The following is a 12,906-nucleotide window of genomic DNA, read 5'->3' on the forward strand; positions in this document are numbered from 1 at the left end:
TAAGTCCATTGTCAGATATGTTATTACCAAATATTTTTTCCCAATCTGTAGGTTCTCTTTTGACTCTTTTGGAGAAGTCTTGGAAGCACATAAAAATTTAATTTTTAGAAGGTCCTAATCATCTGGCTTCTCTTCTGCTGTTTGTGCATTTTGAATTATGCTTGATAGTCTATGCCATATATTAGGGCCCTTAAATTTGACCCGAAATTTTCCTTGAGGAACTGTATAGTCCTAGGTTTCACATTTAAGTCTTTGATAACATTTTTGTCTTTAAAGATGGATAGTTTTTCTAAACTTTCTTACTCATTCCCTGAGTGGTCTTACTACCAGGTAGATGGAAGCCTCTTGAGATGACAGTCCCAGTGCAATGAGTATGGGTCTTTCTTTATCTGGAAAATAGGGAGATTTACTTGATTTACAGACCCCTCCTCGAGGGAATGGTGACTGCTGCAAGTACTTGTCAGTGTTATTTCAGGCATTTCTAGTGAGGTTGCCAACCTTGCCCCTTACCAAGAAGATGTAGGGGGAGAGTTGCTGAGCTGTGCCTCGTCAGTGTGGAGGTACAGACAGAGAATGACGGGATGAGCTCTGTAGCTCCCTCCTAATTCTAAGTACAGTAGATATGATAACACTAAAGAACTTCCCCTTGGAAGCAAGACAATGAGAGTGAAAAAGCTCCACTGTTGTTTGAAACAATGGGAAGAAGTAGGGTGCTGTAGGAAGTGTTCTTTTGGACAGAGGCTTGGAAGACTGCTAGGAGATCTTCACAGCTGAGATCTTTCCTGTGGATCCTCAAGGTAGGTGTCACTGGGATTTTCTTCTCTTGAGTTTCATCAGGATTTTTAGGAGGGGAGGAACAGTTCCCTCTTTATTCTGTCTCCAGCCTTTCCTGTCAGTTCTGAAATCCTTAGCCTCTGCTGTCCTTAGAAAGCCCCTAGAAATAATGTCTTTCTTCTTGAAATGTCACCAAAACCCAGGTGCCATCAAGTTGTGACAGCCCTATGTATATCAAGGTAGAACTGTGTTTTCAGTGGCTTTTTCTTAAGTAGATTACCAAATCTTTGTTCCAAGGTGTCTCTGGGTATATTTGAATTGCCCCCTTTGGTTTAGTAGCCAAGTGCTCAACCGTTTGTGCCGCGCAGGAGCTCCTAAACCAGTTGCTGTTGAGTCCATTCTGACTCAGGGTGACCCTGTGTGTTTCAGAGTTTTCAGTGGCCGATTTTTCAGAAGGAAATTGCTAGGCCTGTCTTGGAGGCACTTCTCGGTGGACTTGAAGTCTAGCCTTTCTGTCAGCAGCTGAGTGCATTAACTGTGTGCTGCTATGTAGTCTCTGTTTGGGAGGCGCTTAGTGACGGCAGATGGGGGAGAGGTAGGGAAAGTAAGGAGGGAGGAGAGGGAAAGGTTTTCAAGGGATGTTTCCCAGTTGTGGAACCACTTTCCTTTCTGGCCTTTCACTCTGTGTGCCCCAGTATGGACTCGAGGGATAAAGCAGATAAAATTTCATGTAATTAGTTCGTAACCATAGAACTCACTGAATGAAAACCATTGGGCATGTGAAAAGTACTTGTTTTGTTCATGTAGTTCTGGAATCATAAAGTAAGTCTGTAAATTAAAGTGTAAGGAGAGGAACTCAGGCGCATATAATACTTCTTTAGACCAGAATAAATTTGGGTAATTTGCAACAGAACCCAGGACAAAATACAGCCTGGCTGGTGGAAGACTTTGACAATTTGTTGTAAGCATGAATTACAAAGAGAAATCTTTACGCGTTACAGTTAGGATATTCATTTATTGTAGAGTTTTTCAATCACTTCAAATAAGGATTACAAAAAAAGATAAGCTCACTGCTGTCGAGTCAGATCCGACTCATAGTGACCCCTCCTTGCGTTTCCGAGGTGTTATCTGTATGGAAGTAGATTGCCCAGTCTTTCTTCCGAGGAGTGGCTGGTGGGTTTGAACCACCAGCCTTCTGGTTAGCAGTCAAATATGCCTTAGGCACTACACCACCTGAAATAAGGATTAAATAACAGATTAAATGACAGTATTAGTGGAAAATCTTGGAAGGAAGGTTGGGCAATCTACTTCCGTAGTGATACTGCCTCGGAAACCCAAGGAGGGGTCGCTATGAGTCAGGGCCAACTCGACGGTATTGAGTTTGGTTTTTTGGGGTTTATTAATGGAAAATAGGCTGAATATGGAAGCTGCTTATGTTTATCTAGTTCTTCTTTTAGACTGATTTTTTTTAAAATAGAGTAGAACATTTACGTGGTTTTGATGTAAGACTTTATGATGAGTTATATATGCAGAAGTCTCACTTTTATCCCTGTCCCCTGCTCTCTACTCTTTTTCCTTCCTTCTTCATAGGTAACTCCAGTCTCTATTTTTGCATATATAACCAGACATCTATATGTATATAGAGAGCTATATCCATTTCTATCTGTATAATCACATATTGTATTTCCATCTCTTATATAAAAGGTAATATATATGATCTCCTGTACTTGGCTTTTTTTCTGTTAATATATTCAAGAGATTAGTTATCATTAGTATATAAGGATTTCTCTCATTACTTTTTCTAACTGCATAGTATTTCATTATGTAATCACATAATTGTAACCACTGTAGTTTATTCAGATAGTTCCTTCTTGATGATCGTTTGGATAGTTTCTTTTTTGTTATTATTATTAAAAATAGTGATGTAATGAATAATTTCTGTATAAGTCATTCTGTATTTTTGCTAATTTCTTTTCTGGACTGTATTCCTAGAAGTGGTATTACTAAGTCATTCTTGCTGTTTTCAATATTCTTACCATGTTCAAAATGCTTATGAATATGATTTCCTGTGTACTGTGTTTATTCTGTAGTTGTGGAATATAGACTCGTGTGCAAAAGTAGCTGACTGCAGAGGACATTTAAGTTGGGTTCATTCTGTGATGTTTTCTCCTGATGGATCATCATTTCTGACATCTTCTGATGATCAGACAGTCAGGGTGAGTAATACTGAGACTTTTTAGCCATTTACTAATAGTGAGTTGAATCTTCTACAAACTAAGAAATTGATGGGGAGCACTGGGGCAATTAAAACAAGATATGCTGTGTTCATACTCATCTAGAAAAAGTGCAGTGGTATGAAATATAGCAGTCTCATTCATTCAGCACACGTTTCTTGAACATTACCATGGGCCAGGTGCTGGAGTAGTCCAATGATTAAAATGCATTTCATTTAACTTAAATGTACATTTGATTCTTCAGAGTAATTTTTGGCTTTTCTGCCTGACTTCTCCTACCCAGTTCTTGCCAGTTCTGATTCTGCCTTTGCATTACCCATCATTTATCTCTACCTTGCTGCCCTCATCATTACCTGTTCCCTCTATTGTTGTATTGTTGTTGTTGATATGTGCCATCGAGTCGGACTTGACTCATAGCGAGCCCCCCTTGGGTTTCTGAGGCAGTATCACTACGGAAGTAGATTGCCCCATCTTCCTTCCGAGGAGTGGCTGGTGGGTTTGAATCGCCAGCCTTCTGGTTAGCAGTCAAGTGCTTTAGGCACTGTGCTACCAGAGCTCCCATTGTTGTATTAGTCTCTGCCAAAAGTTTTTTTTTTTTTCCTCGTTAACTATTCCACATGCAGCTTCAAGATATTTCCCTAATATCCAACACAATCAAGGTTAATTTGCTCAAAACCAGACAGTGGCTTACAAAAATAAATACATGCTCCTAAGTGTACCATTTAAGGAGCTCTAGAGGTGGAGTGGATAAGGCACTTGACTGCTAATCGTAAGGTCAGTGGTTTAAACCCATCAGCTTCACCACGAAGGAAGATTGGGTGATCTACTTCTGTAAAGATTTACAGCTTGGAAACCCAGTGGCGGTCGCTATGAGTCTGAAATGACTCGATGGCAGTGAGTTTGGTTTTTGGTTTAAATCTGCCATTTGAGCTGTGGCTTCATGTTCTAGTCTTTTTTTTCCGTTTTCCTACAGGCAGCCTACACTAGACTGCTCACATTTTCCCAAACACCTTATAGTTAGTTCCTTTCTGTACTTTTGCTTATATGATTTCTTATGTTCTGAATATACTACTTCCTTGTCTTCTCCTTTTTGAAATCCTAACAGTCTTACAAGGCTCTTCAGGCCTTCTGTGAAACCTTTCCTAATATTCCTTTTATGGTACTATCTCAGTGTCTCTCTCCTTTAATGCCCTCTAACTCTATGTCATTTTCTTTTAGCTTTTTATTATAGTTTGGGTGAAAATTTACAAAGCAAATTTGTTTTCCATTCAGCAACTTATGTACATTTTGTTTCATGACATTGCTTGCAATCCCCCCAATGTAACAACAGTCTTTCCACTTTCTCCATGGGTTCCCCATTTCTGTCTGTCTGTCTTGGCTTTGTTTTTGGGCAAATGCTGCCCTTTTGGTCTTGTGAGGTTGATTGTACCGAGGAGTACATTCCTCCCTTGTGTTATTAATTCACTTTATAGGCCTGTCTATTGTTTGGCTGAAAGTTGATCCCTGGGGATGGTTTCAGTTCCAGGCTTGGGGCATCTAAGGGCTTTAGTCTTGGAAGTTCTACTAATTTCTGTCAGACCAGTAAGTCTCATCTTTTTTATGATTTTAAATTTTATTCTACATTTTTTCCCCCTTTCTCTGTCTAGTACCTTCTGTTACGATCCTGATCAGAGTGGTTGGTAGTGGTAACCGGCACAATCTATTTTTGCTGGTCTCAGGCTGGTGGAGGATGTGGTTAGTGTGGTGCATTAGTCCCTTGAACTAATTATTTCCTTAAATGCTTGCTTGTCTTCCTTGCTACTCTTCCTTGCTCCAGATGGGGACTGACCAATAGTTGCATTTTAGATGGCCGCTTATCAAGCTTTTAAGACCCCAGTTGCTACTCAGCATAGTAGCAATGTAGAACATTCTCTTTGTGGACTATGTTATAGTTGTCTGTATTATTTTCTTATGGTGCCCATCAAATTCTGCCTGGAATTTAATACAGTTTTGATATAATCCTTAGCTGTAGTGCTCCACATAGCTCATCCAGCTGGTTCACACTTAAATCTTAAATTATAAACTCAATGAGGACAGGAACTCTTACTGGTCCTTGTAGCATCTAATATACAGTGTTTTATACAAATGGTAGCTAAAATCTATTTAGTACTTCTTGTAGTTAAGGTAATTGGTACAAAGTACAGTACATGTATTAACTTACCAATGATCACAGCCCTTTTTATAGCTGAGGAAACAGGCACAGAAGAGTTAAGTTAGTGCTACTTAAAGTGCCATTCTCAATGAGCTTGAGCCATAAGGTAGGTTAGCATACCGCTTCCTTCATCAAGAAAGTCTTATTAAAAAAAAAAAATCACCTATATCACTAAGCACACTGTGTCAGTGTAGAAGTATAGGTGATTTACAAGGTGCAGGCTCCTTACCTTGTCGTGGACCAGTATCAAATAGTTTGAGAACCAGCAGCAGCAGGTCCTCAGCTTTCAGTGTTATTGGGTTAAGTAACCTGCTCAGAATCACAGCTGTAGGTAGAACTAGGATTCATACTGAGATGTTTTGTGTCCAGAGCTTATAATCTTAATATTAACTACTTTTTACTATAGAATGTTTTAATATTTATTGACTTGAATTCTAATCTGATAACTGAAAATTTTCAAGCATTTTGATTGTGAAGCATAGTTTGTATCTTGCTTTAAGACTAAGATTTGTCTTTATGTTATTTCAGAGAGTGGATTGATAACATACTGATAACTCATTTTAGTTTCTTTACCTCTTAAACAGCTCTGGGAGACAAAGAAAGTATGTAAGAACTCTGCTGTAGTGTTAAAACAAGAAATAGATGTTGTATTTCATGAGAGTGAAGTGATGGTTCTTGCAGTTGACAATATAAAACGTCTACAAGTGAGTATTTTTTAGAAAACAGCTGGGAAAATTGTTTTGGTTGAACTCACAATTCACAGTTTTCTTGTTTGCTTTGGGATGTGGGATCACACATAATTAGTATCTTGCAGGTACCCTGTAGGCATTTTTAAATAAATATATGAATCTTGAGCCGAGGCTTAGATATGCCAGTATTTAGAATTAAATTAGGTGATACCTCACCTCTCCTCATTCTTCTCCTGTTGGTATTTGTGATTATGTTCCTTGACCTGCATGAAGTTCAGGAATACCATGAGAACCAACTTGAACCTGTGCACAATAGTGTCTTGGACATATCTGATGGAGTGTGCAAAGGAGATGAGCATACCAATGGAGGCCTTGTGTAATAAAGTTTTTGAAAGAATAAAAATCACCTTAAATGAGGAAGGAGTAACCCATTGGACCTGAAGTGGGAGGAACTGGGCTTCACATACTAAATAGTACCTATTCATTCATTCATTTACTTATACATTTGCTCAATAACATTTGTTGAATGCTTATTATGTTCTCTGAGAAGGAAAGGATTGTGTGGGAAAACTGAAAAACTATTACCACTTTATGAATCTAAATATGTCAGCCCTAAACACTCCCACCGTCCATGTCTAAAGAGTATGACATATAAGGGGAAGGCGTTTCTTGACTGGCTGGAGAGAAAGGGGCACCAGAGATTTGGCAGGATGGTATTTAGCAGGTTTAAGTGGTAATAACTCAGAGAGCAGATCCCCTAAGAAGCTTCGGTTTGCAGCACTCTGTTGGTGGCGTGACAAAAGTGTTTTCTCTATGAAGGTCTGGTGCAGTTGGCATTAACACGATAGAGAAGTTCTGGAAGTGGTAATAGCATTATAGGTAGTGGCAGCAGTCAAAAACAAATACCTCATGGAGAGTTGAAGGTCAAATACAAAGTAACTGCTTTCATGTGGGCAGCTCAAACAGAACAGCTAGCAGTGGGCCATTGTCGGAAGTGTCAGCGTGGTGGAGCTGAGTGACAGTGACCTGTGGCTGAGAGAGGTGGTAAAAGCAACAGCCAGGAAAGGAAGACAGGGTCACTGTGGCTTTTATGTGAGCTACTAAGACATTTCCTCTTGCTCAGAGGACTTTCTCAGAGACATAAGCATGGGGAATGGTTGAAACCCTGTGACAGGTGAGGGCTAATGATCCTGTATACTGTTTTCTCAGAATTAATTTGATATTTTAGGACTTTTCATTAGCTTTTGGCTGTAATTTTTACCCTGGAGCTGCTGAATGGGTTTGAACCACCAACCTTCCAGTTAGCAGCCAAGCTTCTAACGATGTTGTGCCACCAGAGTTCTGACTTTTCATTAGCTTTTAAAGAACCTGAATAGAGCTTATTGCCTTATTTTTCAAATGCCTTTATACTTAATAGAAGTGTAAGTGCGTTATACTTCTAGGGATAGGTTTGTGCAGTGCTAATGTAATCTTTGCATTTAGTTTTTCTTGATTTGGTTATTAAAAGATAGAGAGCAAGAACATGTGTGAAAGAATGAAATGAGATAGTAAACAGGCACTAGAACAAAAAGAGAAAAAGAAAGAGAAGGAGCCTGCACGTGGAAGGTCTGAGAGATGGCAAGAATTTGAGGTAGACTGGCAGAGAGTAGGACAGAGCCTAACAAGTTGTAAGGCTGCAAAGCTCAGCTTGTGTAGTGAAGACAACAGTGACTTTCTGCACAGGATACCCGGGTTTGAGTTCAAGCTTTGTCATCAACTAGTTCTGCGTCATCAACTAGTTCTGTGATGTTAAAGTCTTTATGGTTTGCAGCAGTCTGCGAGCTGATTATAGGGTTAAGTAGAATCTAAATTTAGGAGACAGATAGGTGGGAGTAAATTGTCTATAGTGTGTGGGGACTCCTCTTCTACTGTGTGGTCAGAGTCAAGCTGTGAGACATCCCACACATTTCATAGTTTACAAGTTACACTACTATTCTCTGTATGTTGATTGGGAGGTCCAAATGTTTTGTATTCTGGAATGAATTAGGATGTGGAATTGAATGTGAATTCCTCACTACTGGGTTCAGCAGACTGATCCTTCCTTCCACTTAGGATATTTTCCACTGCAGTTTTCTTGCCAAGTTCAGTATCCTCATGCTTACATTTCTTTTATTAAATTTGTGTAACCTTTAGCAGTTGTCATAACTGTGAGACTTAAAAAAGAAGCCATCTGAGTATAAAAGTATCTTGTTTTTTCTGTCATTGGTTGTGGAAGAGTTTAGAGGATAGTTAAATTGCCAAATAACAGTTCATTTATGTGAATGAAGTACTTTTTTAGCCACTGTTTTATGAAGGTATCTGGAAATTGACTTTTGAGAGAAAGAAGGTATTCATCTTGTAGTAGTTGAGTCTTCATTTTGAATGTCTAACAGAGCGGAACATGCTGGGTAGAATATTATACAGAAAAAGCTGCTTGTGATTGACTGACCGTATAATTTTTGTACCTGAAACAAAGGTGATTGCTTATTTCATGTTGAAAATTAATTCAAGATTTTTAGGTTGTAACACAGTTATAGTGAGGTATCTGACAGTTGATTTAAGCTTCATCAGTATTTTTGCAGGTCACCTGTTTGAGTTGAGTGATAAATCATCTTTTATTAGTGGAATTAAAAATAATAATTATTAGCATTGGTACAGATGATGAAGCAGGGTACTCTTAATTTAAGCATGATCAATTCAGCAATCCAAATTATGCTTATGGATACTTCTCCAATACTCGCCTGCCCTCCAAAGAAAAAGAATTTTAATTAACACTGTTTTGTGAATGATTTGGAAGCTATAAAACCCGTTTTACTTTGGATTTGTCTTGTTATGGAATGTCTGTTTCACCAGCCTCCTTGAATAATAGCAGCATTGTGTTTTAACAAGTGATAGCCTATTAACATGGCCTTTGTGAAGAAATGGAAAACAGGATGTGGAGCTAGTGTGGGATTACAGATCAGACAGATGTGGCTCAGGTGATGGGCACAGCAGCTGCTTTTTAAACCTTTTAAAGCTTGTTTTATTTTATGAAAATGTATTTGAACCGCAAAAGTGAAATGAAATGCAAGCATGAAGTGCTAACTGCAGCTGCTGGTAGTGGGATACAGTTTTGTGGTTCCCTTGGGAGCGCTTGTTGGTTATTTTCTGTGGGTTTTTTTTTTTTTTTTTTTTCAGTTTTGCAATTGAAGCCTCAGTTCTAAAGAATAAAACCTACTCTCACAGCTTAATAACTGATTGTGCCTTATTTTTCATTAGCTCATTAATGGAAAAACAGGTCAGATTGATTATCTGACTGAAGCTCAAGTTAGTTGCTGTTGCTTAAGTCCACGTCTTCAGTATGTTGCATTTGGAAATGAAGACGGAGCCATTGAGGTATTCAGATATAGTCCTCAGAGTCATTCTGTGCAATGTAGATACTTCTTTAAAATTAATTATATGCCTGGCATAGTACACTTATATACTGAACAAGTCTTTCTATGATACAGTTGTCATTGTTCCATTGTACTATAAGTAATCTTAAATCCAGGCAGGTTTCCGTTACTTCTGCTGTCTTTCATACTTCTTGTCTATTTATGTTTCTTGTTCTCTACCTAGTTGTGTTGCTGTTCTAAGTATATCAAATTTGATCAGATTTAGCTAACTATGCAAAGAGCATTTTTTTGTCCCCTTCTTAGAAGAAGAAGGGTGTAAATTGTGTCCACGTTGGTACTGATAAGGTTCATTGGGAGTATAAGTGCAGGGTTACCTTATGTTTACCTGTTTTACCCCCTTGCTGTTCTACTTTTGGTGTTAGAAGTACACTTACTCACCACCTGAACTCTTTCTTATTTGAACTAGTTGTTGTTATTGTTATGTGCCGTCGAGTTGGACCCAATTTAAACTAGAGCAATAAATAAAATAAAAATCAGGTTGTAAGGCAAAAAGGGTAGTAAAATAAAAAAATTTAGATAAAAACAGTCTATTCTTTATTATATAAAATGTACCAAAGCACTTTTTCTCTAGCTCTATAATAGTGTGTCGGAGAACGTTGGTTCTTCCTCTATCTGGAACTATTCCAGGATTTTTAGAATTATTTCGTAATATATTAATTGTGGCAGTAGCCACATTTATTTTATTTTGATTCACTTTCAGGAAAAATGACACTAGTTTCTCCATTTCCTATTGCCCTACAAAGAGGAGAATTTTATACTTAGACACAAAGTGAAGAAGGAAGCATTTGGAAATCATGTCAGTGCTACTGTATATTTGCCGTAGCCATTATGGCATGCGTTTAGAGTTAAGACCTTGTTTTTTCTTCATTACCTTGAAAAATGATTGCTAAAAATGGTTGCTAAGAGGGTACTTTTCTGAAAAACATATTTTGGGTATTTGTTACGCAAAGAGTGATTGTACATTTGTAGGTGAGCCTAGCCTTTCCCTCTCAGTCTCATCTCTCAAACTGTCATATAATATTAATTCTTTTTAAGGAGTCCTGAGCTCCCATTTCCTTTTTACTTGTTGCCAAGCCAGCTCCACATTCTTTTTTTTTTTTAAAAAAAAAAAAAAACCAAAAAACTAAAAACTAAGTGCCTTGAAATAAGCCTTTGACATAGTTCAAGGAAAGTACTTGTAAAACATACATGTGCTTCATCTTCATCCTCAGCTGCCTCAAAATGATCACATAAACAATGTATTATGGACCAAATGGCCAATATTCAACTGTTTTTGACCTATAAAATGGCAATTTCATATGGTTCAGCCTAGTATCATCAAATAATAACAACAACCATTTATTAGGTATTTACTGTGCCAAATATTATCTTTGAATTCTTTTAACACTCTAGACGGTAGATATTATCATCCCTGTTTTACAGATGTCTAAATTCTCTTAGCATAGTGCCTAAGGCACTTAACTGCTAACCAGAAGGCTGGTGGTTCAAACCCACCAGCCACTCCTCGGAAGGAAAATGAGGCATTCTACTTCCATAGTAATATTGCATCAGAAACCCAAGGAGGGGTCGCTATGAGTCGGGTTCGACTAGACAGCACATAACAACAGCAACAACAACAAACTCTCTTAGTTTTATAACTTTCACAAAATCAGTAAGTGGCAGAGCTAGGATTCAAACCCATGTCTCTGAGTCCATGAGCTCAATTATTTTGTTATCCTGCTCCCCACTCCCTCTTCCCTCCATAGAAATCGTGAAATTGTTTCTCCTGCTCATTCAGAAAGGTTCCCATCCACCAGATTCCCCTTTACTTTTTATGGGCTGTTCTGGTTTCCTAGTGCTGCTCCGACAAGAAAATATACCACAGATGGGACGGCCTTAACAAACAGGAGTTTATTGTTACAGTTTGGAGGCTTGAAGTCCAAGTTCAAAGTGCCAGGCTCTAGGGGCTGGGTGAAAGCCCCTCAACCTTGGCGTCCAGCTCTGCCTCCTACTCCCGGCCCACTGGAGCTAGAAGCGTTTCTTCACTCAGACAGCTGCCGGCTGCTGAGGCTGAGAAGCCCTGTTGTTGTTGTTGTGTGCCGTTGAGTCAGACCCAACTCATAACGACCCCTCCTTGGGTTTCTGAGGTGATATCACTACAGAAGTAGATTGCCCAACCTTCCTTCTGAGGAGTGGCTGATGGGTTTGAACCACTAGCCCTCTGAGAAGCCCTAAGGTTGTGCATCAGATCACATGGTAGGTCATTAATTAAAGTCCATTGTAAGTCCTAAGGTTGGCAGAACATGGCAGGCTGCTGAACAATGACAAGGCTGCATGCAGGGTCCAAGCGTTCCATAAGCTAGAGACCATTCCCAAGGCTTCTCCTTATACACAGGAAGCAGACCATATCCCAAAGGCAGCTACTCAGCTGCCTACCATGGAGTTGACTGCCAGTCTCATCATGGGGAATAACTACCACCAGCCGCCAAGCCACTCAACCAGGCCCAGCCAAGTTGACACACAAACATAACTACCACGCGGGCACATAGGTTACGTTTGAATCTCTGAAATCTCCCTTGTGTCATCTTAGGCCTCCCTTGAGTACATTTTAATTTATTCTGCAAAAAAATAAAACATACTTATTTTTTTTAAACATGAATTTACTTGAAAGCCTTTTGACCCTAGTTATTGTTTTTTGAGTTTTTATACCACTTTCTCAGTGTAGTGTTTGGTCTTCTTAACTCTTCACAGCACACAGACACCCAGCCTTTTCATGTCCTTTCTCACTGTACGTAGTTCCCTCATCATTTTTTATTTTTCCTTGTCTCTGTGTTGTTTTATAGAGAGCTTGTCTTGTCTCATGCAGGATTTTTTTTCTTTCTTCTCTTGCATCATCTCAAATGTCATTTTGTTATTGACGGAGCCCAGACTGCCACTTGTTTAATGAATTGAGTGGTTGAGTACCCAGAAGGACCACTGGTTCCTACTACATCTGGTCATTCCAGTGAGTTACTCTAGGCTATGTGTCTGTACATACCATTCATTGGTGTGTTTTTAGTTAAAACTGAAAGCACTGTGACATGGAAATTCTGTTCCCTTCTGTAGTTTAATATTTTTGGGGTGTAATGCCTGGATATCGTTGCACTACTCTGGATTGATTTTCTCTGGTACTCTGCTTTACAGATTGTAGAACTCCTAAATGCCAAGAAACGCCAGTCCGTGATTGGACACAAGAAAGCTGTGCGGCACATGCAATTCACAGCTGATGAAAGGACTCTTATTTCAAGCTCTGATGACTCTGTAATTCAGGTGAGAGGAGGCCAGGGCTCCTAACATGTGCGTTGCTGACTCTGGCAGAACTCTTAGGGTATGGCTCCAATCTGGTGGGAACCCTAAAGACTGACTTCTTTAAGACCGTCCGGCTTTGGGCATACACAGCCCATGTGTACCTGCACTCAGCTGAAACCCATTTGTGTTGCTTAAATTTTCTGGGGGTGAAGCAAACAATTTGACTCAGAACCCTCTGTTGGGAGGTTATTTTGAAAACAAAGAGTTCATTTGAACTTTCTTGTCTACCATGGGATTTG

General features: G+C 39.1%; 1 protein-coding gene across 1 annotated transcript in view; it reads left to right on the forward strand.

Annotated features, from left to right (window-relative positions):
* The window catches only part of APAF1 (apoptotic peptidase activating factor 1), a 109,599-nt gene that overhangs the window by 79,612 nt on the left and 17,081 nt on the right, over nucleotides 1-12,906 (forward strand). Inside the window, 4 exon segments of the mRNA XM_042781830.1 lie at nucleotides 2,865-2,994; nucleotides 5,764-5,903; nucleotides 9,165-9,281; nucleotides 12,503-12,628. Of these exon segments, the coding sequence (XP_042637764.1) occupies nucleotides 2,865-2,994; nucleotides 5,764-5,903; nucleotides 9,165-9,281; nucleotides 12,503-12,628 (513 nt within the window).

This window comes from Orycteropus afer, unplaced genomic scaffold, assembly GCF_000298275.1.
Source record: "Orycteropus afer afer isolate SDZICR_OR568_19922 unplaced genomic scaffold, OryAfe1.0 scaffold00177, whole genome shotgun sequence".
NCBI classification, from domain to species: Eukaryota; Metazoa; Chordata; class Mammalia; order Tubulidentata; family Orycteropodidae; genus Orycteropus; species Orycteropus afer.